General features: G+C 33.0%; 1 protein-coding gene across 1 annotated transcript in view; it reads right to left on the bottom strand.

Annotated features, from left to right (window-relative positions):
- Nucleotides 1-27,241, bottom strand: part of LOC124538491 (nephrin-like) — a 136,589-nt gene that overhangs the window by 32,890 nt on the left and 76,458 nt on the right. Inside the window, exon 3 of the mRNA XM_047115570.1 lies at nucleotides 21,403-21,526. Coding sequence (XP_046971526.1) covers nucleotides 21,403-21,526 — 124 coding nt within the window. The remainder of the gene's footprint in view (nucleotides 1-21,402; nucleotides 21,527-27,241) is intronic.

Below are 27,241 nucleotides of genomic sequence, written 5' to 3'. Positions count from 1 at the left end.
ATCTTAATATTGTACTTGGCTCTCATTTTACATTTATGTTTTTGATGGGATCAATGTTTCTTGTGCAAGCTCACACAGAGCACTCATCAGATATTCTATCGCTAAATTACTACTACACCAGTACTATTGGTATATTTGTATAAAATTGGTATGTATTTACAGAATTGAGTTTCGCTTTGAAGAGTGAGTGAGCCAGTGTAATTACGGGTACATGGTAAGACCACTTAGTTATCAAAGTTAGTACCGACTATATCGACGGGTTACCACCAGCTGGCATAAAAAAGTCAACATTTATTTTAATCACTGAAATTTCAGATCACTAAAAAGATACAACAGTAATCCAACAGAACAAAGAAACGGATGAATTGAACAAAGATTTACACAAAAATTCTGTACAAAGCGATATAATATGCCGCAGTTCGATTCATGACGTCAATACGATGCCAAATCGAGCCCACTTCCCTGAGCACTGAGTCAGAAATTTTTAAAACAACTCCTGAGGAAGGAAACTACACTGAGCACGCCTTCCGCTTTGGAAGGAGTCCAGTTGGTACTGAATCAAGGGAGATTGCTTAGAACCGGTTGGAATCGATAACTTTATTTGCTACGAGATACAAAGGAAAATATTTATGTATCGTATTTTGTATTGAAAATATTTCAATGTCGATTATATGTAGTATATTATTATAAAGCAGAAAATTCATTACTTTTCTATCTTGCCTTGGGTCTGAGTATTTGTGGTACCGTCGTTACTTCTGATTTTCCATAACACAAGTGCATTAGCTACTTACATTGGAATCAGAGTAATTTGGTGATGTCCAATATTTATTTATTTATTTATATAATATGTGGTTTTATTGACAAATTTTGATAAAAATAATTGAATAATAATATCAGTGACAATTTACGTATTTCATTTAAAATTAAATATATTTGTAAATTAAAGTACATTTTTTTTATCTGATAAGTAACAAGATTGAAGGATCAAAGGAAGGATCTACAAAAATGACAGCTAGTAAATGGCCCAGTGCTGGGATTAGACAACCATTCTTAAGGGGAATTATTCATAATTATTCATCACGCTGCTCTATAACTGGTATACCATATGTATGACGCAGAAAGAGATTCACAACTAGGCACTAAATAAATTATAAAAATAAACAAGAAAAATCTTTGTTTTCACTGAATTTTGTCAGAGATTCATTGGATAAGATTCTGTCGCGTACTTTACCATAGTGCTTCTCTGAAGATTTTTGTATTATATTATATTAAATTTAATTATTAAGTTTGGTTTTCCTTAGTCGTGCAAATATTTTCAATTGTCCGACTTTTTTGCTTAAAACTAGCTTACTACTGACATCTGGTATAAGCCTCGTTAACTTTGTGGGTAAAAATGGACAGCTTGCCCGCTATTGTAAATTTATGGTCAAATCTATAAAGTTTGAATGCAAATCGCACTATATTTAAGAGAAGTTGTAGAAATGAACAAAAATAAAATGTTTATTATTAAAATGTATGAGATAAGAACTTTTTCATTAGAAGTCAACGGCAGGTATATGTAGAAGGTTACAATGTCAGCTGGGCTTAGTACTCGACTCTCCGTCCTCATTTATACAATGTTGTTATAGAAATTTAATGTAAAAATTTATATAAAATGTTGTATATTGTTGTATATATGTACTACATCAAATAAATTCACTTAAACAGTTTTTATAACTAACCATCGTATAAATAAAATGAATTAGAAATAACCAATTTATCTTCCACAAGCTTAAAGCCAAAAATGATTTTCAATTACATATGCAGTATTAGGAAGGCATAATGTACAGTTGGGGTAAGAAAAACTTTCGTAACCTTAAGATCTATTTTCGTGTACTCAGTATGAGCGATAATCTGCTTTACTGATCGGGAATGACATATTACGTCGCAATTAATTGATGTTTAGATTCAAAAGTTACTAAGAGTTTAAGACTCGATAAACATGCATTTGAAAACTTACGGAGGTTTTCTTACTCTGACTGTACATGAGGTACAATATTGTGGCGTACTTGATAGTTGATAATATACTCAGAAATACAAAACAAATCCTTACATCGTCAATACTGTCATGATCTTCTATATCGTTTCTTATATTTAGGGTTATGAGTCTTAATAGTATTGAAATGTTCTATTGTGTCAAAGCCACGAGAAAAACCGGTATTTTCCAGTAAACAGAACTAACCACTATCTCATTTTAAAGTACACAAGTCTATTTCCTCTTTCCCGGGTTTATTGCGGCGCGGACGGGGCATTAAACAGCGGTATAGCTTTCTTTACGATCAGCGTCCTCTGGTATTATTGCTCTGAGTCGTTCGCAACTGAGGTAAATGCTGATTACTCTAAATTGGTGTCTATTTGATGACACCTGCCCTAAATTTGATGGACATCGAATTCATTAAGATAGAAAACCAGCAATGATGACATTTAACCATTTAACCGTAGGGCGTCCGGTAAATATAGAAGATCAAAAAATAGAAACAGTAAATAAACAGGGAGTAAAATCATATTATTGTTGCATTTGTCAAATTCATGTATTTCTCGTATTATTGCGATAAAGAAATAGTATGCGCACCAAAAACAAGGGAGAAAAAAGTGGAGGCCGAGGGGCGTCCGTTATAGGGTATGACTCGTTTTACCCCCAAACGCACCAATAGATATTGCAATCAAAAAATATATGTTATTTTTAAATTATGAATGGAAAATTTTGGTAAACAGATATCACTGAGTTCATTGAAATGAGTTATGACAATGTTATTGGATAAAACATTTGATCAATGCTCAGTTAACCATGGGTCCTAATCACTAATATTACTCTTGCTGTGGAAACAATATTGACAAATTTTAGCTGAAGTTTAATTTATTGCTTTATTAATCTGAAACTGCCACCATATGAAACCATTTGGTTCACCAAATGGTTAATATATGAATGTTTAATTGGAAAGTCCTTGGTTCAAATCCTAGCTTGGTAATAAGTTGCTGAGTTTTTTTGGCAAAAAATACCATTTTCAAATTGGCAGGGTTATTTATATCATTTTAATCTTGCGTCTAATCTCTTCAATCGTGTTGGATTACTATCTCATCTGATTATTAGAATTATGTTAGTTCATATTTATTTATTATAATATGTATTCAATCAAGTTTCCTTGATTTATTTTAAATTAATATCAGAACACTACACGAGTAGTTCGACGCAATAAAAGTCATTTGATCAATAAATAAAAGTATACAAAAATAAAGTAGTTACTCTCATTAAATACTATTTATTATTAAGTAGACAATGTCTTAGAATTAGTACTCACAACTAATTTCACTGCAAATTTTTAACGAATCTTCTTATGATGAATTTAAGTACTGGCTACTTTCAGCTATATTTCACTGAAGTGAACAAAAAAGGATAGTTTGAACAGTCAATGTCAATATGTAAACATCACTTAATATACGTACCAAAGACAAAGTAGGTATTTGGGGATTATGTATGAAAGTGCTACGAGCAGCGCTAAGTTGATTGTGTGCGTGGTAAAATGGGAAGCACCCGTTACGCCATATATTCTTATAGACAGCGGTATCATTTCGGATTTTCACTTCAAAGCAATCGAGTTCATAGTTTTCATTTGGATTTACCCAAAAGTAATTTATCACGGCAAGTTACCTTGGCCGGTATCCAGGAACTTGATGGTCTTACAAAGAATCTCGAGGTTTTCTGATGCATACATGAATTTTAAACTTACGATACAGTCTAGACGTTTAAATTGCATGCGGTGACGAACGAGTCGCTTTTACGATGGTTTTATTAAAAACTTTACTGGGTTATTTCATACGTTTAATCTATTATGGATCGTAAATTTTATATGAGTCATTAAATAGATTTTGTACGATATGAATATGGGGGTTTATGAAAGTAAATGGGGGATAGTGGAGTTTTAAAGTTTAAAAGTACTTTTTTGATTTAAAACAGTTGTTAAAAGTTAATAGGTTGTGACTAATGATAGTTTTATGATTATAGTATTAATGTATCATTATAAAATGTACATGTCGCATTATGACTTATGTTAGACATGTTAGATAGATTTAGATTATAAAATATTTTATTTGGATTAACACTAAAATGGCGTTCAGACTTTTTTATCTTTACATATAATAAAATTGGAGTGTCTGTTTGTAATATTAAAATAGCCCATTTTAGTCTATGCATATGCATGTGCTTATACTACATTTTTTACAATTTTTATCTGTCTGTCTGTTTGTTCCGGCTAATCTCTGGACCGATTTTAAAGGGACTTTAACTAGCAGATAACTTATGTAATAAAAAGTTAGTTAGGCTACAATATATTTTATTTTGTTAAATTCAAACGCGTACAAGATCGCGGTCACAGCTAGTTTAAAATTAGTTTAATCGTTAAGATAATATTATGTACTCCGAATTATATTGTATAAACAAAAAATATTAATTATTAGCAATTTTTAAATTCATACAAAATTGTGAGACATATTTATTATTTATTTATTTCTTTATTGGAAAATATAAAATTAAATTAGCTTTAACTTACTAAAGCTATAGGCCTAGGCCCCGTGGTTAGAACGCGTGCATCTTAACCGATGATTGCGGGTTCAAACCCAGGCAAGTACAACTATATATATATGTGCGTAATTGTGTTTACCTCTGCCTCTCGTGCTCGGCGATGATGGAAAACATCGTGAGGAAAACCCAGGCAAGCACCACTATATATGTGTGCTTAATTTGTGTTTATAATTCATCTCGTGCTCGGTGCTCGGTGAAGGAAAACATCGTGAGTAAACCTGCATGTGTCTAATTTCGTCGAAATTCTGCCACAAGTGCATTCCACCAACCTGCATTGGAACAGCGTGGTGGAATATGTTCCAAGCCCTCTCCTTAATGGAAGAGGAGCAGCCTTATCCCAGCAGTGAGAAATTTACAGGCTGTTACTGTACTGTACAAAAAATTTTCAAAACATGTAAACGCACTTTTTGCTCACGTGTAAGAGACGTTTGTCGATTTCAGGTAAAAAATTGTCCTTATTTAAGATTCAAGATTGATTTGTCACAAATTTCTTTAAATATGATTCAATTTGTTAGTTATAATCAGTCTTAATTGTTTTACGTATTTATAATATTAGTATAAATAGAAGAATAATATTTTGCTATTTAGATGATTTGCAGTTGGTTCAACGAAAAGTGACTCTAAGTTCTTTTAGTGTTTCTACGTGAACCGACCAAAAATTTTATCTTACACACTAATTTTTGTAACCGTAAAAATGTTATATACAATAATAAATGAAATTTACATAGATGTATCTGTATGGACCATAACTATATTTTTATAGAGTCGTAACTGTATAAACCATTATGGCTCAAATTACATCTACAACAAAAGCCTTCATAAATTTCGAACGATGAAACACCGTAGTGCATTTGGCTTGCTTCCAGTGGGTAGCGGATTCGATGCCAGGATGGTTCCTAACGATCACCTGATCTCTAGTTCTAAGCTTTGTTAGGTCCTGTTGCGTCGTGATTAATGTACGCTGTCAGATGGTCGAGTGTGAAATAAAGGCTATTTTATATTCTATGAAAAGAGCAGATATATCACTAGCAACGCACGTGACTTCGTTTCTTTGAGTTTAATTTATTTGAGGGATTTTCGTCTAGTTTCATGCTAGGATATCATGATTTTTAAATTGTATCAAAAAAATCTGTCGCAATTTTTTTATGGGTTACAAGAAAATGAGTACCTTTACGCACTGACCATAACTCATCATCATCATCATCATCATCATCATCATCATCATCATCATCAGCCTATTTTTGTCCCCTGCTGGACATAGGCCTCTCCCAGTGCACGCCACTGTGGTCTTTCTCCGGCTACTCGCATCCAGCTCCTGCCTGCCGCCTTGCGTATATCGTCACTCCACCGTGCCTGAGGACGTCCTACACTACGTTTGCCGAGACGCGGTCTCCACTCTAGAACACGTTTTCCCCAACGGTTGTCGGTTCTACGACAAATATGACCAGCCCACTGCCACTTCAGCATACTAATCCGGTGGACCATAACTACAAAATACAATTGCGAACCATATCAGTATTATAAAGATTTAAGGTTTGCTTGTTTGTATGTAGGAGGTTATTTTTGGAACTCATGATCCAATTTCAAATTTATTTTCACTTTTGGAAAGGTGCCTATTTTCTATAGAGTCTAGATTATATTTTTATCATGAAATTTTCTTCGTCGCAAGTTATTTATATTTGAGCTATTGTCATATCACGCTCGTCATATTATGGTAAATAAAAACAAATCAAAAAAGTGCATGAAAATTCACAAAATATGCCTAAATTTATTATGAAGCAGGCAAAATCTAAACTTTGTTACAACATCGGAACGTGTAATAAGTCAGATGAAATGCAATTAAGTGGTCTCAGGTTCACTGACGAAATTTAATTTGAGCTCCGAAGGCTGTATAATAATAGCACAATTAATACGAGAACCAAAATTTTGATTTCACTTTTATGCAAAATTTTGTAATCAGAACGTTTGATTTCGAAATCACATTTGAAATCATTTCAATACTTCCGGTGAGATTTATGAGATTTTAAAATGTTTGTCGTATTTTTGAAACTAGCTGAATTCGGCTTGACGTGAATTTCAGTATGACTAACATACATAATCGGCTATTTTTATAACGGCACAAAATATTTAATTATTAATTTTCAATATTTCAATTACACGTTTGTAAATTTACAAATTCCTAATTGTACCAAATTTTATGCCTAACTTTAACGTGAAAGCATTTATAATATTACCATCTACACATATAATAAAATTGGAGTGTCTGTTTGTAAAATTAAAATGGCCCTTTTTTACTCAATGCACATGTATTTATACACGGTACGTATACCAAAATAACATTTTTTACAATTTTTGTCTGTCTGTCGGTCTGTCTATTTGTTCCGGCTAATCTCTGTAACGGCTGGTCCAATTTTGACGGGACTTTCACTGGCAGATAACTGATATAATAGGGGGTAACTTAGGCTACAATAATATATATTTTTTGTAATATTCAAAGGCGTACAAAGTCGCAACGGAACATCTATAATAATAATAATAATAAAAGCCTTTATTCGCTGACCAAAATACTTACAAATAACTTACAACACTATTATAACTAATAACACTATAAATAATGGTTACAATAAATATGCTTAATTTAAGTGATATGTTCAATTCTACAGCAACCAGTTCGTTGGTCAGGTTGTCTTTCGACATAGGCCTCCCCTAGTTTTTTCCATTCGTGTCTGTCACGAGCAAGTCTTCTCCAACCTTTTGGTAGGTCATCCTCCCATCTTTTGGTTGGACGCCCCTTTTGTCGTTTCCCATTCCTAGGATACCATTCCATTACGTCTTTCGTCCATTTTTCTTTGTTTGTTCTCATAATGTGGCCAGTCCAGTTCCATTTCAGGGTTTTGATCTTTTGTAAGATATCGCTCACTTTCGTCTTTTTCCTTATTTTTGTGATCGACCATCTGTCATGTAGCCTTATGCTTAGCATACTTCGTTCCATATTGCGTTGGCAAACTACAAGTTTTTGGATTTTTTTACTGGTGGCAGGCCAAGTTTGACACCCGTAGGTGAGACATGGGAGGATACACACGTTGAACAGTTTGCTTTTCACCGAAATTGGTATTGTTTCGTTCTTGAATATTTCTTGCAGGGACCAGTAACGTTTCCAAGTGTTGCTAATTCTTCTGTCTATTTCTTTTGAATATTGGTCTTTTATTGATATTAGTTGTCCTAGATATACGTATTCATCGACATATAACGGAACATCTAGTAGATAATAAAAGCGAACATAGTATTGCATAAAATTCTCATTCTGTAATTTATAAAAGTAAATTCTATATTCGGCAGAGAAAACGAGCCAATTAATGGTAAGTGCCCAAAATATTATCGGAATATTCATTATTTCTGACATCGCCAATGAACTACCAACCTTGACTTGACTAAGGATGATTTCGATGAAATTAGACACATGCAGGTTTACTCACGGTGTTTTCCTTCACTGCGGAGCACGAGATGAATTATAAACACAAACTAAGCACATACATATATATTGCCTGCTTGCTTGCCTGGGTTTGAGCCCGAAATCATCGGTTCAGATGCACGCGTTTTAATCACTGGGCCATCTCAGCTCGTCAACACATTATCGTCACAGATTAATCATCCGCCAATAGGAACTCTCAATAAATAGAAAAAAAGATATCTTCTAAATAAATTAAAAAAAAATTGAGTTATATTCCACTAAATTTTGTAATATAACAGCTTTAAAAATAATATTCTCGTACAATACACTCTAAATACTAATGTTAATCTAAATTGTAATTACATTTGCTAATAATAACACACAAATACGTCATCACGTCTGCTGACGTCATTGAATTTAGTAATTTCGAATTACTGGCAAATTATTAATATGCTGCTATGCACATTTTGATATCAAATATAATTATTTAGTCAATAGATCCGAATGTGCTTCGCAATGCTATTCTTTGTCTCGATGACTTAGTAGTTACCTAAAAGGCAGCAAATTTTGAGGTCCTGCGGTCAAGTTTCTATTTGCATACCCGTGAAAGAACGTGAAGGATTTGGTCTTGTTCCTGAGTATTTCACAATCATTTGATGAACAGTCTTTAAAAACACTATATTTATTATAAAGTGATTAGGCTTATGAATGTTCCAGGTGTCTTTCTGGCCAATTTCGGCCGTCAACCAATCTCAATAGTGTTAACCGAAATACACAGGGCATATTATAATTCATAAGTTTGAGTTGTAAACAAAGGGCAAGGACAAAAAGAGTTTAGGCGAAGATTTTCGGCTTTACGTGCTTTCTAAAGCACACAGGCGTGCATACATTTCCAACTCTCAGGCTTCGAGCTCCTGATTGTTTTTCAATAGAAAAAAAAACCTTATAGTTTATTTAGCGGACGCTCTTGAGGTTGAGCTTGACACATCGGAATCTGCCGATTTACATCAAGCCTCTAGACTATTAACGCAAACATGAATGCTCTTGAAATAAACAAAAAACAATTTCACGTAAGCACAAATAGACAATTTACTTGCTGCCAAGGCACCGGAGGTTAATAATGGTCTAAATATAAGAACTGCTAAGATACTGACACAAATGCTTATACAAGAAACGCTCTTGAAGTTAATACTGTAATTGCTATTTTCGGATACGTTTCGCAAACCAACCCTATCTGTATTTTGGAGGTTACTAAGTTATTTGGACATATGCCAGAGCCCTTACCATATGTCTGACTATTCGAACTGATTAAAATCTAGTAAGTGTTCTTAATACTCTATGGTAAAAATGACTAGTTTCTTTAAATTTTGTATATCTCCCATTAGAAATAATAACATAAAAAATAAATAATTTAATTAAATATTTATTTATAATCGTTTTAATTAATCACAAAGAAACGAATAGTTTTTTACAAGTTTCAAAAAGTATGCGAGAAAAAGATAGATTTTATTATGCGAGAAGTCATTTTAATTTAACACATTTTTTTGTTATCAATGTAAGTAGGCGCTTAATAATAATAATAATAATCTTTATTTGAAAATATAAGCATTACAGTATTTACACCAAGTCGCTTATATTTACACTAATTACTAAACATTTTTTTTTTATTTTAAACATTCTTACTAATTTTAATTAAACATACTACAAAGACAAATGAAATAAAATTTAGTAAAAAAAAAAATAAAATTTATAAACAAAATAAGCTTAAATCTATTTAGGAACTACAAAATTATTAATTAAAATTTAGGAATATGTAAATTTGTTTAAATATAGTATAAATAGGATCATAAAATATGTCTACATCTCGATAACGTATAAAGTTATTCAAAAGTTTAACAGCCCTAGCAGTGGGGCTGTTGCTAGCTTGGGCTGAATGCCACATAGGTGGGTAGCAAAACAATCCACGAGTATGTTGCCGTCTTCCAACACCACGTATATATTTGTCGGGAACATATAAATATATTGCTTCGCGTACAGCAGTGCTATCCACCCTATGCACTAAAATTAAATAATAAAATTTTATATGTGCGGAGTCTTAGCCATAGACACGGCATGCTTACGCTGGTTTTTAGGAATGTTCCAGCTCATTTGGCGCCTGTGAGTCCCCCATAGATTCCTTATCTGCGGAAACACATAGATGCATTTTTCCACAAAAACGTCTGCATATTTTGGAACTAAAAAGTGGAATTTTTCACATGTTATCATTGTTTGACGTTAAATCGACCTTTATACATAGTTTTTCTCACCAAGTATACAGTGAAGTTTCTTTTCAAATAATCAAGCTAATTAGGATATCAAAATTGATATTTAGGAAGGAATGCGACTTTTGTATTGCATAATATAAAGTTGGAACCTTGGTAGGGGTCACTGACTCGACGTTTTTCTAAGAAATTAATTTTATTTTCATTTAACAATTTTAGTTGTGTCAAAACTTGTATCAGCCAATTTCATCTTGTTATATTATTTGTTGAGATTCGAAAACTGTTTTAGAGACGTGATATTAAGCTATATTGTGAAACTTTTATTCGGCGTGTAAGATCACGTCCAGTGTTAAGATATAAAATAGAATAAATTATCTATCGGCAATAAAGCAAGCTAGTCTTAAACAATCACTAATGCAACCAAAATATCCAATGATAATCTTACACTAATTGGAGCCTCGCTGGACTGTACCTTTAATTTTGTGGTTTTCTGTTTCGCGCCGACTTTCATCCAGTTACCAATTATTCTACCAGCAAACATGGTGCTTAATGCTACCATTATAGTAGGGAAATATTTCACAGAAAACTACGAGAGCGAGGAAACTTACATCTACATAAAGTTGATACACTTTCATAGAGTTGTACTAAAATCTCTATAGTTCTTGTGAATAAATTTTCTGAAAGTATGCAAGAAAAATATTGATGTTACTTTTGACGTGCAAGATTTAATTATGTTTAATTGACACATTTCTCGTATAAAACGTTTCAATTCTGTCACAAGTATTAAGTCGTATGGGCTTATTGATACGGGTATAACTGAGTTGCTTAAATTAAGAGCCTTTTCAATTAATTTCTTGCTCGACAGCGAAGGAAAACATCGTGAGAATAAATGCATGTGTCGGAATAATCTTAAGACCCTTGTTCTTTCTTAGTATAAAGGAAAAAGTTTTCTTTAGGAATGTTTTTTAACTATAATCCATAAGCGTCTATCGTGCAGATATTAATATCTCAGTATATAGTTGGAAGATGGCCAGAATACTTGGAAAGTATAACTGTTGACGCTTTTATTGTTATATTAAAATGATAAGAACTAAGCGTTTGGCAAACTTTGATGCTAAAACGAGAAATTTTCGTAAATGATAATTATTTTTCTTTAAATGTCTGTTCTTAAGGAATTTTAGGACTAGTAATAATTAAGGTTGCAGAGTCTTCGGATCTCATATTCTAAGAGTTTATTCCATCGGTTTCTGTTATCAATATTATAACCACTTTTTAAAAATTCCTTCGCCAATAATGAGAATGAAACTATAATCTCTAAGACCTGAAGAGACATTGATTCCCTTAGTCTTCAATAAAATTAGTAATTTACATTGCTACGTGTAAAAATACACAAATATCGGATTAACATGATCAATACTTATTGATCAACAATATGTTGAATCCAAATGAAAATTTTATAAACTGGCTGACTTATTCTTATTATTTATGCTATCATTCCACATGAAAAAGATTTGACTGCATTTAAAAAAATAGTCTACTTTAATGCAAATTCATGGAATTTCATTATCTATATAGAAATCCTTTCCAATGAAATATCTTCCAACGATCACACGCAAAAACCTAAGGAACTTTTTTAATTCAGCAAACAGCCCCATTCGTTCTGGTAAAAATGTTATCCATACATTGTGAGGGTCGATATTGAACGGCATCTTTGCACTTAGAAGATTAACAAACGAAATCACTGCGGTCAGCGGGAATACAAATAGTGAATGCAAATAAAAACCTAGCTGATTCCAAATTATGTTTTCTTTGTAGCACTTAGACATTGAAACAATGGTGCAAAAAACATTTGTAAATAACACATTTACATTTCTTATTGTCTCCACTTTTTACAGACAGGTTCATTAATCGCCTAGAGAATCACAATTGAAATTCGACAAGAAAATATTACATTCTTGCCACTATTGAAATTGGACAAGACACTATCAATAGTAAGTAGCTAGTTTTATTCGTTTTACATATTATACCTATTTAAGTACGTATTTGATTTGTATGTAAAAAAGGAATTAATTTACGCTCTGTATAATGTTCGTATAGTTTAAGAGTACATGTTAAACCTCGATTCGTAACTTACACGTGACAAAACTGACTTACGTAAAGAAATCTAAATAGTTAAGGTTCATTTGATGCGTGTATTGTTTAAAAAACCAAGCTGGCCACTGGGCCAGAGCGTGTGATTCTTAACAGATGATTGCGAGTTCAAACATGAGTAAGCATTACTGAATATTCATATTTAATTAATGTTATTATTCTTCCTCAATCAGGTCGTGAATGGAAATATAGCATTCACCTTGATATCAAATGAAATTCTACAACATATTCTATGACGTACGTTCCTATGCTCGTAGAGACACGACACAACACATGATGCAGCAAGGTGGAAAGAACTAGGAATACCGTTCTTCTCCAGAGAAGTGGTTGGTTTTTATCCAGCAGGGACACGATTACAGGTTATTACTTTATTTATTACAATTTTATGTGATCATAAATTTGATATCATCAGCAATGTGTTTTGAATTTGTTCTTACAGAATAGATACATCCATAATACAATGTAAATGACATTGTAGGTGGTTTAAAAGCATATTTTTAATTCCATAATTATACAGAATACGCAAGAGGCAGTCAATTAAATATAATTCCTTTAGAAACGGAGGCAATTCTCAGTCCTAACAAGCCCGCCGTTTTGTTGTTTAAGCATTTTCTTAAGTTTGGTAAATATTTGATCAAAATTTTTAATTTTATTGTTATTAATTTTCTACTCATTTAGTGATCTTGTTTTGTTTACGTCTAACTGAAAATTTTATATAATTATTTGTTTTTTATACTATTACATTTTTTTCATTAAGCGATAAATAAAAATACGAACTTGCTTCTTAATTCTGTAATGTTATATGTTCGGAAAATGTCAATCATAACATTTTCCTGACATATTTCAACAAAAGCAGTCATTCTCAAGAAACTGTATCAGGACATTAAGCACCTGTATTTCATCACGGTTTTAGTAAATTTGCTAAAAAAGAGAAGGCTTGATGTTTTTCGGCCACGACCATCATCATAAGAAGCATTAAAGGTATATAAGAACGTGAAAAAAAAAGAGGTGCTTATCTGATCTTGAACCCAAAATTTCTCAATCATCACATTCTAATTTTGATACAATTAGAAGATTGAGTGAGCCAGTGAAACTACAAGCACAAACAAAAGATCTCACTTCCCATCAGCGAAACAAGGAATAGTTAATACTTCCTACGCTGCCAATATCTATACCCTTACAACATATATTGTGAATAAAAAATAACTTATGATGGAACAGAGCCCTAAAAGGAAAGCATTCCATATTAATAGACATAAAATAACGAAATACACAGAAACAAATGTATCAAAACTTCGACCTCCATTTGTCTCAAGGGACGGCCCCGAATATAAGTCAATCTTTCGTCCCATTAATTACGGTGTCCTATTTTATCGTTTGTACAAAGTTAATATGATATTTGATCTCGTCTCTTTCCTAACCAATATCCTTAATAAGATTAAATAATATTCGTTTTTGTATGTCGAAGAATGAGAATGTGATCTTGAGACTTGAATTTTTGACATTTTTGGGCCAGTTATCCCAGGTTCGGGTTTTTGATAGTTCAAAGTTGGTTCTGTATATCATTTTGACCGTCTTTGGGCCATCTAGCAATGTGAAGTTTGTATTTTAGTTAGTTTCTGCCCTTTGGGTGTATATAAAGTAGGTAAGTATTGGTAGATATATAAGATTGGTAACAAGAACGTCAAAAATACTTTAAAATAAAGTTTATTTTATGTTATAGGTGGCTAACGAGAAGTAAGCTCACCTGATGGAAAGTGATTACCACCGCCCATGGACAGTTGCATCACCGGCTTACAGGTGCGTTGCCGGCCTTTAAGGAAATAATGCACTCATCACACATCTCACAAATCGTATCGGGTTAAAAAAACCGCTGGCGAAAGCCATAAATTTATTATATTTTATTTTTAATAATAATTAATAATATTTTGTAAATAAATTTAATTACCACCAAGGTTGATCGAACATACTTCGTAAAATACTAAATCATCAAAAGAAAGAATATGATTACAATTATTTACGTTATTTATAACTATGATTATTATTGATATTATAGTAGGAAAATTCAGTACACGTGTATTAAGCAGTGGTTATATTTACTAGCTCCAATTACTAGCTCTAATAAAGTTAAATTTGTACGTAATTCTCATCGTCTTGAGATGTACATAACAACTTCATTTATCGTTAGTAGGTTGGCGGACGAGCATATGGGCCACCTGATGGTAAGTAGACACCATCACCCATAGACAATGACGCTGTAAGAAATATTAACTATTCCTTACATCGTCAATGTGCCACCAACATTGGGAACTAAGATGTTATGTCCCTTGTGCCTGTAGTTACACTGGCTCCCTTCAAAACGGAACACAACAATACTGAGTAGGTACTGTTATTTGGCGGTAGAATAACTGATGAGTGGGTGGTACCTACCCAGACGGGCTATCACAAAACTCTTCCACCAAGATAAAACTTCATTTGTCTACTGTTTGTGAATATCTGACTATTATTGATATTATAATATGAAAATTCAGTATACGTGTATTAAGTAGAGAGTACAGTTGTTGTACTGACTAACTCCAATTACCACTCTAAAAAAATTAAATTTGGACGTAATTCTCATCTTCTTGAGATGTACAACTTAATTTATTTTTATAGACCAGAATACGAGTATAGTTGCCTACTATTTGTAGATGTCTGTTATGTTTTCTGTAAGAATTTAATTTCACATCTTCGTTGTAAATTTTTACTTATTAACTCCTATAAAACTTTTCGTTCACTAATTCAAATATTAGTTGTATTGAAGTAACTTTCAAGAAACTACCCATATCGAAACTGAGTCGGTCACTCAGAGGAAGTCCGTACTACTCCTCCGCAGTAAGCATATAACTCAAGCGAGACTTTAGTGTTTAATTACGTGAGGAATTTACGAGAAATACAAATGGCAGTGCCCAGGACGAAACCGAGTTGGTTACAAGCGTGAATTTATGTACTCTCGATGTACAATCGGCAACAATAATATGTGCAAAAATTAAAAAATATATATAACGCAACTGTACTGTTTTTGCGTGTTATATGATCATTTAATTAGATAAACATTGTTGTTTTTTGTGTGGTTAATATTAGTTAATTGAGTGCCTTCTTGATCACTCTTTCTTCCTTCAAACATAAAAATAATGTTACAGAGGAAACTGATAAATGGAAAATACAGAATAAACCAACTGATGGTGACCATTTCGCATAACTACTACTACTTACTTCAAAAAGACATTATACATTTCTCATAATATCACCAATGCGCTGTTAGTAGTTTCTCCTTTCATGGGAACTAAGGTGCTCACTCACTTCTCAAACCAACACACAAAAATACTAAGGGTGGGTATTTGGCGGAAGGATAAATGATGAAGGGCTGGCTCGTGGTGGACTTGTACAAAACTCTGCCACCAAGTAGGGGTGAGCGTGAACAACTCTCTTTAACTAAGTAAATTTGTACATACAATAATTAGTGTTCAATTCTCAATAATAATATAATTTTAATGTCTCCACTACTTATCAGGCTTACTGCACAAATACATCGGCTATGTGCTCCTAAATCTTTCGCAAAAAATAATCATGTTTTAATAACTACAATACTTTTACACGTAGAAATAATCTTAACTAGTACATATGTAAACTAACTAATTATACATTAAAAAAACAGCTAATTTTATATCAATTACGTACATAAATGCGCTTCTGAGTGTACGCGACGTAATTAGTGCTAGTACTTCAGTGTCAGGCTATAGTCTAAATAATACCGCGCAAGCATTACTACTAAAGAAGATAATAAAAAAATAATATTCTCTTATGAAGAGAATACTAAATATTCTACCATTTCTATTTTTTGTAATTTAATTTTTCAAATTCCTTTAATTACACGCATAACACTTACTCATTGATCGTGAAAATTAACTAACACTTAGTAACATAAAGTAAAAGCCTGTACAATTCCCACTGCTGAGATAAGGCCTCCTCTTAAATTTGGGAGAAGGCTTGGAACATATTCCACCACGCTGTTCAAATGCGGGTTGGTGGAATGCACATGTGGCAGAATTTCGATGAAATTAGACATATGCAGGTTTCCTCACGATGTTTTCCTTGACCGCCGAGCACGAGATGAATGTTATTAATTTGTGTTTATAACACAAATTAAGCATATATATATGTAGTGGTGCTTGCCTGGCTTTGAACCCGCAATCATCGGTTAAGATGCACGCGTTCTAACTACTGGGCCATCTCAACTAACACTTAAGAAAATCAAATACCCTTTATTTTGAAAACTACATGGGACTACGCCTATCTGGAGTACAAACCCACATCAAACATTTTACCGCTAAGGAGACTAACAATTAGGTGGTTTAATTGCAATCTATATATTTTTAAATAAATATGGCTGCGATATTGTGCGCATTTGAATTTGACAAAAAAGGTTTTGTTTAGATTTTAATATGACTTGTCATTTCTGCAGATTTTGTGATAATAACTAAGTCAGCACCAGCATCATTACAGCATCACTTTATTATTAATTTATAAATAATTCTAAAATAAAAGTAGCTTTAGTCAATTCTTATTACACCAGCTACCTGCCAGTGAAAGTCACATCGAAATCGGTTTAGCCGTTCCAAGGTGAGTCGGATCTAAGGGACAGACAAAAATTGTAAAAATGTTTTTTTGGTCTTTGGACCTCGCATGCATATTATGCAATTAGTATAAAGCAGTTATTGTAATATTACCAAAAGACACTTCAATTTTATTATATGTATGGTTTATTAATAAAATGGACTGAATGATAATGGACGCATTTGACTATTGTAGGATGATTAGGTATAATGTAGTTTATTTAAGAATAATCACTAAGTCCAAACAATTTTACATTCATAAAAGTTTGGAATGAAAACTCCATTAAATTTACAGTTTTTAAAAACTGTAGACATAATTAATTAATAATGTGAAATAAGACAACTGTTTTACCTGTATTAATGTAATTAAAGCGCGGTATAATCACATGGTCAATGTAAAGGGAAAACAGCTTAAGCGCCAGAATGGTACTATTGGGAAATGAGGTTTAAAGTTAAGTTAGTAAAACTTATTTCCCAAATGTATAATTTTGGTGGTTGAGTGTTTGTTCCTTTCTACTGACGACATTATTTTTACTTAATTAGCAATAGGACGAAGATATTTCGCAGACACCATAAAAAATATATCACAATTTGTCGCGTTAATTCCAATTATTTTTTGTTACTATTAATATCGAATAGGTAGGAAAAGTAATGGTACCTTAAGGCACTGTGTAAAAGAATCTTACATTGCTAATACGCCAATGACTTTGGAAACTAAAATGTTATGTCTGTAGTTACACTGGCTCACTCACCATTCTAGTCGGAACACAACAATACGAAGTATTAATCTGTGGCGGTAAAATATATAACGAGTGAGTTTCTTATTTTTATGAGAACCTTACTAATTTTCACTGTTGAAGTCCTTTTGGTACCAGTGTATTTTTTATCCAAATCATCATCTATTCAATTAGGCTTTTAAGAGCAGTTTTGAATCGTCATTTAACAATTATATTAAGTGAAGAATGAAGATTTCCGTTTCAGAAAGTATAATCTATCACGACTGTATTTTTGAATGTTGAAAAAGAGTAACTACTGAGTTTCTTGACAGATCTTCTCGAAAAAAACTTCTTTCCTAACCAGTGGTAGCTTCATAGTTGTCAAATGACTATTCAAAAGTGCTTATAAAACCTACTTGAATAAAGTATATTTTGATTTTGAAATATTAGTAATTTGAATCAGCCACAAGTCAAACTATACTCCAATTTCCATTCAATCAATCTAGCATATTATGAATATGTAATTGATCGTGACTTCATTAACTGTTTAGAAGCGACGTGTTCCATCAATCAAAACGTCGGCGGATGTCGGCTTCGGATGCTTACTAATTAATTATTGTATTTTGAGACATTTTGTCTCTCGATTCAGTGTGTGGTATTGCCTTACTTATAAATTGTATTTAGTTTTAGATTATCCAAATCCAATTGTTACGATTGCAGGTTCCAACGTCTAAGTATTCATGTAGGTACTATTATTTTCTTGATAAAATAGATCTCGTGCCATCTACGTGTGTCGAAAGAAATTCTCATTGTTAATCTATTAACTGACTGTTCGTTGAGTAATGCAGACGTGAGCCAATTACATGTTCTATTTAGCACCAAAAATTCATGCAATTGTACTTAATGAATATTATATTTTAATACTATATTTTGGGAATAAGTTCTTTTACGCGACTTACAGTAAGTGAACTGGCTGAAATCGTCACGTGAGCAACAAGCCTCCTCCTCCAAGAGTAGGGCGTGTGCCACTTTCTTCTTTATCTACACTTTCCATCAGCTGATATAGAAGACAAACACTTATTCCATTAAAATATATAAAAAAAATCAATATAACCTGTTCCACTAAAATATGTATATAAGAATCGACAGTGATGAACACATACCATCATATATCATAGGAAAGAATAGTTAATCTAAAAGATTTTGGGGAATTTCAAGATAAGTAAATGAAAGGTTTACCAGTACACGTGACAAGTATCTTGTACGAAAATAATACGCATCTTCGGTATTCGATATATAAATAAACATTGATATCATCTCACCATCCACAAGCCCAACAGTGGAACATCAATAGACAGTCAAGTCTATGCTGAGATAAAATTAAATTATCTGAATAACCAAGCCATGCCTTGGCGTTAGTTAATAAGTCCATTGTTTCAGCTGTTGAATAGCTTAATCAGAAACGACAATAGAACCGATACGTGCACTGCTTTGAGCTCAGAGCCAGCAAATACACTAAATGGACAAGTTATAATGAAAATCATTGACTGATATATTCTGCAAGACCACGTATCTGGAACTGTACTTGTATTGTCTTATTATTTCGTAAATCTGGCTTCCATTTACAAAATTAACTTAAATTCAATGATATATTAACAATACCCGTTTATTAACTATGACGACTTCCGTGGACGTGTAGTGTGTATACCGATTTTCATGGGCACGCCACTCCGAAGTCTCGGGTTCAATTCCCGGCCGAGTCGATGTAGAAAAAGTTCATTAGTTTTCTATGTTATCGTGGGTCTGGGTGAGTGTGGTACCGTCGTTACTTTTGATTTTCCATAACACAAGTGCTTTAGCTACTTACATTGAAATCAGAGTAATGTATGTGATGTTGTGTATTTATTTAAAAAAAACTATAATCTAATGCATCTGCCCTTGGTGCCATTAATCTGAGATCGATAATCTTCTTCGGCAGTTTAAACTTGCTTATTAAATTGGATATAATAATAGTGCACTTTCGATCCATATTCTAGTCTAATAACATCCCAAGACGACTTTATCATTACTGTACACTGTACTATAATATAAGTAGTCTAAGTTACTCCTTATTAAAGCAGATATTTACCAGTGAAGGTCCGTCAAAATCGGTAATAGGCTATAGGAATTTTATATATTAATAATAGCGTAAGTCGATTCTTGTCCCACTGAATATGGGACGATAACTGCACATAAAACATCGGTTATGGTCCCATTTTGAAGACCTCTGAAAAAGAATTTATAAGAAAAAAATGCAAAACATGAACAAAATTAAAGGAACTTGTTATCAAGAAACTCCAATTATAACTGTACTAATGTATACGATTTGACATTACAACTTTCATTTAAATAAGGTTTCATAATTTCCATCAACCCGCAATGGGACATTTAAAGGCTATTACTATTTATAATTTTACTATTCATAATTTTGGTGCTGATTTGCAACGAAATAAAGTAAAAAAAAAACATGTTACAAGTCTCGTAATTTATAAAAAATACTTTAAATAAACGCGTAGTTATGCGGAACCACTAATATTTATTGTTCTATGAAATTTGCTATATATGTATTGCTAATCTTCTTTGATAACAAACACATTCATTACTTACAGCATGTGTTCAGAACTAAAACAGGTCGTCAAAATAGTTAATTGCGTAGTTGAGATAGCGGATTGCTAGTATCGTATAAACCTAATCCGAAACGGTATAAAGCCAGCAAGGAATGAAATTCAATGCATTACAAAAGGACGGTATGTATTTTAGACTATTTGAATGTCTGAAGGCCTGGTATGTTCGATTCATTGTACAGAGCACTCGTGTATCGAGACTCAATTGTTAAGCAAATCGTTATCCTAACGAGGTATCGATTTAAATCGAAAATTCCATCTTTTGCAACGAGTGATGTAGATGTATAAATTGTGTGTTTTCTAACTTAGCAATTATGTAGAAATTTGTTTTGAAGAATTTGTTTAACAATTAAAAAACTAAACATTGCAAATGTAGATAGTCTAGTTCCTAGAAAAAGTGAATATTAAGGCATAAACGCGGACTAAAACCCGCTTAAGGTACATATGCAAAAAAAATTTTGTCATCGCAACAGCACTATACTAACTTATTTATTGCCAAAAAATTGTATAAAAAACTCAACTCAAAAAGCGTAAACTTCCCTGAGAGTATTTAAGAATTTATTTTACAATTGTTTATGTTATTGGCTGAAGGACGAGCATACCACTTACCATCAGATGGCTATCTGATGGTAAATGGTCACCACCGCCCATACAATGGCGCTGTAAGAAACAATAACCATACCTTACAACGCCATACGCAACCAATCTTGGAAACTAAGATGTTATGTCCCTTGTGCCTGTAGTTACACTGGCTCACTCACCCTTTAAACCGGAATACAATAATGTCAAATACTGTTGTTTGGCGGTAGAATATCTCGTGAATGGGTGGTACCTCCCCAGACGGGCTTGTACAAAGCGTATACTAGTGTAGTTGTAAAAGGACTTACGTGTAAATCGGCATTCGTTCTCCATCCTTGAACCACATCATCATTGCTACATCTGACACAGATGCTGCTAAGTCACACGGCAGACGCGTCTCGCTACCCGGAGCTGACCAAACTTGGATAATACCTGTAAAAAAATTTATGTATATTATCACATCACGCTCCTTACAAGTTCGCTTAAAATGTAAATGAAAATCTCTTACTCTATCTAGAACTCCTTCTCTTACTATGTATTCCTTTAGTTTCTTAACGGTTACGGATTCCCAATATAATACTTTAAACTCATATAGATGTTAAGAATTCCATCCGTTCTTTTATAATTTTTATTTTACCGTACATCATCGCAATAAATATCCGAGATTTCGAGCTTCAAATTAAAATTCTGAATAAAAATGGCGGCCAACATAAACAATATAACAAGCATAGAACGAATGCAATATGTTTTTTTTATATTCACTACAGGCTTTTAATTATGCAATACGTAGAAACACGACGTATTTCAGATTTTCAACCTACATTTTATTCGCGGATAAAACAAAAAGGCGTACATTCAAAAATTTCATAGGAGACAAAGCATTTTTAACCAGAAATCGTCGGAAAAACTGCCAAGAGGCAGAGACGTAACACAAGTACGCGTGAAAAACATGGCGTATTGTCCGCGAACGACGTCACGCTTATGCCTCGTTTGATGACGTGTTATCGAAAGAATGAACACTGGAACAACAAAAATGCAACAACTATTATTACTACAACAGTAGCCAAACATCTTTGAATATTTTTAGTTAAAAATTGACATTTCTATTGATGTAATATTACTCACTTTGAATTGCTAGACTCAGGCCAACTTATCATACAAAAATAATATATTCTTGTAATCAAGAAATGAACAATTTTATTATCTTTTAATTTATCTATACATATATCATAAATGTTGGAGTAACTTTGTCTATCTGTCTGTTATTCGAGCACAACCAAACCATTACACCGATTTTGATTATGTTTGTTATGAAGCAAGCTTATTTATATGCTATATATTATATTGTACATAGGACTACCTATGTCTAAATGGAGAACACGTCCACGGGTGACAAATAGTATCCAATATATCGCTAACCATATCGAGTTACTAATCCACATCATAATGGAGAATATTGGAATGTCCCAATCAAAACAAACAATTTAATATAATAATCAGCTGCAATATCAAACGCAGCACAAAACAGGAAAAGCTTAGATTTAATGACGCCTAAAAATCTTTTGTCGCGCCCACCCTTAACATTTCTAACTCGATTCACAGATTTCTGGCTTTGATCTACCAATTCTTGTCTTACGTTCTTTGTACTAATGTCCTTTATTTTATGAAAGGACGACCCTTTGAAAAAGATCTTTCGTTTGGTTTATTTACTAGGCTTTTCTAAATTCCCTAACTATATTTACTTTATAATCGTCTCAGCCTTTTATCGGGGAATTCGTAGGACTTGTTTAATTGTAATAAAAATCAACCTAATAGCGAAAACGTGCGATGTTTCGTCTGCGAGTATTTGTAGATAGTTGTTTACAAAAAAAATAGATATAGATTTAAACTAATATGTTTTTGAATTAAATGATTCATTCTTTTTCAATTGTTAATCTTCGTTGCTCGGCACTCTCTAAATACTTCCAAAAAAATAAGCTTTAAAAGCAAACAAATATTTCAAATTATATTGGTATTTCCTGAAGTTATCAAGCTTAAATAAATTTATATGGAAAACCCCTGATATAGGTTATGCTTTATTAATAATGGGGAATGGACAGCTGGGCCTAATGGTAAGTGGTCACTACCACCGATGGACTATCATTTACACCTCCATCAACCTTAACAGCTACACACTACATTTTACACAACAGTTCCTTATAAAACTTAAGCAGAAAAACATATGTCGTAAGTATCAAAAATCAACGTATTGTAGTTACCTATTGTTCAACATGTGTTATTCAAAACAGATCATATCTTAGAACCATTGACTGGCGGTATTTATATTCCAAAGTCTAAAATCAGACATAAGAAACAGTCAAAGTTTGAAAGTTGGTACGTTACTTCCGTACCTTGGAAAGTACGTAAAGTCGGCACTGCACCCAAACTCGTGAAGAGTTTGACTTCCGACTCATCGGATTATAATAGAAAAATCGTTGAGTGCACTTTTTACTCTTTGTTTACATTCACACATCTATAACACGAGATATAAAGACGAAGGTGCTCTTGAATTATCCCGGTTTGGTTTTCCAAAAGTATGTCCACACTTATTTTTTTTGTCGTAGAACCGACAACCGTTGGGGAAAACGTGTTCTAGAGTGGAGCCCGCGTCTCCGCAAAGGTAGTGTAGGAGGTCCTCAGGCATGGTGGAATGACGATATACGCAAGGCGGCAGGCAGGAGCTGGATGCGAGTAGCCGGAGAAAGACCACAGTGGCGTGCACTTGGAGAGGCCTATGTCCGGCAGTGGGCAAGATCAGGCTGATAATGATGATGATGATCATGTCTACACTTTTTGTAATACCACAATAGCTGTCCCATAATACATTAATAAAGTATTTGTCCGAGCGTTGCAGAATTACAATGTAATTCAATTTTTATTATGCAATTTGAAATTCCTTTTGTTACAATGGATATACAAGCTATTTGTAATTGTAGTCGAAATTCTATTGTAAATTATTATTAAAGTACGTTTGTAAATTGTGAAGGTTTTAAATTAATTTCAGTGCAACGCAGGACTTGTGTTTATGTTCATTGTATTTTATTTAAGACTAATGTTTTGTCTACTCGTTTTAAATTTGTTTTACTTTTAATTTAGGGGTAAAAGGGGTCAAAGGGATGTGCTAAAAACGTTGAATAAATGTCGATGATAAGAATTGGATTGAATTGCTTTACAAGTTCTTAGGTTAAGCAGGATAATCGAAAATTATGTGGTAGTTTTTCGAGTCTAAGTCATGTTAGTTGGGTTATCTGATCATCAGCTGTTTTATAGGAAGACTTTTTACGTTTGACGAAACCTGCACTATCCAAATATCTTTGGGTGGTGGATATTAATACGAATTTCATTTTATACGTCCATTCAACACGGGTTGCCTTCGGATTTGAACACCAAGTACCCTGATAACAGCTGTTGCCACGCCCTCACCTAGCCCTACGTCCTTGAACAAAACACTACCAAGGAAATGTCAAAAATAATATAAGTTACTTTAGCAATTCAAATAAAATACCTTTTGTTATGAAAAGTAATTATTTTATTTGTAAATATATATTTTAATGCTTGTATAATTACGTAATCATAAAATTATTCATATTATTACTTACGATCTTGCCACAATAATTTCTGTTAATTTAATCGTTACAAAATATATTTTATTTATCTCAATATGTAAAAATTAATCAAAAGTTTTGTGTATTTTCGATGTTAATAAAATATTAAGCACCCTTTTTTATACATAATTAAAAGGAGCAATTACTAAAAAGGCCGGTGATAGCTTCGCTTTACATAGTTCTGTAAAATTCCGATTCAAAAGTGCTTATGAAAGCCTACTCGAATCAAGTATATTTTGATTATGACTAACATTTTAAACCTACAATTAGAAGGAGCAATTACTTTGCTTAACTATTAATTATTTTTATAGAAATGGAATAAATAATTATAACATAATAATATTCGTTATTAAAATCAAAATAGACCTTTTCGAGTTTAGTAAGTTTTAATACAAATAGTGTTACGAAACAATTATTAAAAATACAGTTTGTATAGATATGATAATTTTATGTGTGAAAGTGTGCGTGTTGAAAGTGGGTGAGTGTATGTATTGCTTATAATAGTATTTTACTTGAGAATAAGGCTTTGTGACAGTCGACCTAGGTAGGTAACACTCCCTCATCAGATATTCTTTTCCTATATATACTTAATATTATTGTGTTCCGGTTTGAAGGATGTGTTAGACTCGAGGGGCATACGTGTAACATCCCAAGGCTTGATATTTCTTACATATTAACACCAGGTAACCTTAACACCAGGTCTATTTGGCCATCCGCCTAACTATATCATAAGAAAATATTTCTTAATTTTTTTTCTTTTGTAATTTTAATTAAAATAAATAAATATTTGACAACGTCACATACATTACTCTGATCCCAATATAAGTAGCTGAAGCACTTGTGTTATGGATAATAAAAAGTAACGGCGATACCACCGACCAAGAGTCGAGATGGCCCAGTGGTTAGAACGCGTGCATCTTAACCGATGATTGCGGGTTCAAACCCAGGCAAGCACCGCTGTTTCATGTGCTTAATTTGTCTTTATAATTCATCTCGTGCTCAGCGGTGAAGGAAAACATCGTGAGGAAACCTGCATGTGACAAATTTCATAGAAATTCTGCGACATGTGCAATCCAACAACCCGCATTGGAACAGCGTGGTGGAATATATTTCAAACCTTCTCCTCAAAGAGAGAGGAGGCCTTTAGCTCAACAGTGGGAATTTACAGGATATTGTTGTTGTTGTTGATACCACCGGCCGGCCATTCGGCCGGTAATCGAATCCGGTGCCTCGGAGTGGCGTACCCTTGAAAACCGGCGTACACACTACTCGACAGAGGTCGTCAAAAATAAGTCATAATTTAAATAATCTATATCAAAATTTTCTAAGCATTATAATTGTAATACTTATTTACAAAACAAGCTTGAAAGTGTGTTCTTAATACGACTGTAAATCCAAATTCATTCATGTGAACCGACAATGATTTGTGTTTAAAGTTATCATTGGACCATACAACGATTGTGGTATCGCTGTAAGTTTATATATCACCGCGAAGTTGTTATCGGATGTATGAGGGATGTATTCGTGACTAAGAACTATAAAGTTATCTGGAATAACTGCCATATATTAGTAGGTGTTAGTAAAGCGAAACAGGGTCAGGATGTTTGCGTTATGTTATCTTAGGACGAAAATCTTTGTTGTCTTAACGTTACTTTGTACGTGTAATAACTTAAAAAAATATGTACATGGAAATAGTAAGTCCATGCCATGATAACTTAGTGGTTGGCAATCCTAAATCTTAAACGATGGACCTGAGTTCAAAGCGGACCCACTGAATTTTCATGACCTTAATTTGTGTTTATAAATCATCTCGAATTAAATGGATACAACAGATATTTATAAGGGGTCATTTTACATTTTATTAGTCTTAATGGAATGACGCTTAAATTATCTAAATCGGCTTAAAGTTATCTTGTTTCTAAGCTTGATGATTGCAGTTAGGTTAGGCTACTATATAGTTCATGTATTATATGCAAAAACCTTCCTCTCGAATCTACCATAAACAAAACCGCATCAAAATCCGTTGCGTAGTTTTAAAGATTTAAGCATACATAGGGATATAGAGACAGAGAAAGCGACTTTGTTTTATACTATGTAGTGATATAAAGTATATTTTGATTTTGAATGAATAGTCACCAATTTGTTTTTTATTGATGTTATTGAATGATAAGGAAAGCGACAATAAAGGACGAAACGCTAAAGAATAAACGTAGGTAACATAAAAATAAGTTGTAGTTTTTCTTTGTAAATATGTAAAGAAAGGTATGATCTATATATGAATTACAAGCAAAATTCCTTTTTTTAATAGACAAGCATTCACAGTCAGGATGCCGCTCACGGAATGAATTAAAAAAAATCCTGCCGGCTAACCACATGAAAAATTGCCAGCTCTAGTTTCAACGGATACCTCAAAAAGGTCGTCAAAGCGACGTGTTATTCTAACGTCCAAAAATTTAGAATACTGAAAAATACATAAAGATTTTTTTCTATAAGGTAGACTTTT

This window comes from Vanessa cardui, chromosome 20 (genome assembly GCF_905220365.1).
Source record: "Vanessa cardui chromosome 20, ilVanCard2.1, whole genome shotgun sequence".
In the NCBI taxonomy this organism is placed as follows: Eukaryota; Metazoa; Arthropoda; class Insecta; order Lepidoptera; family Nymphalidae; genus Vanessa; species Vanessa cardui.
The sequence above is the reverse complement of the archived record's forward strand: the minus strand, read 5'-3'. Positions and strand labels throughout refer to the sequence as shown.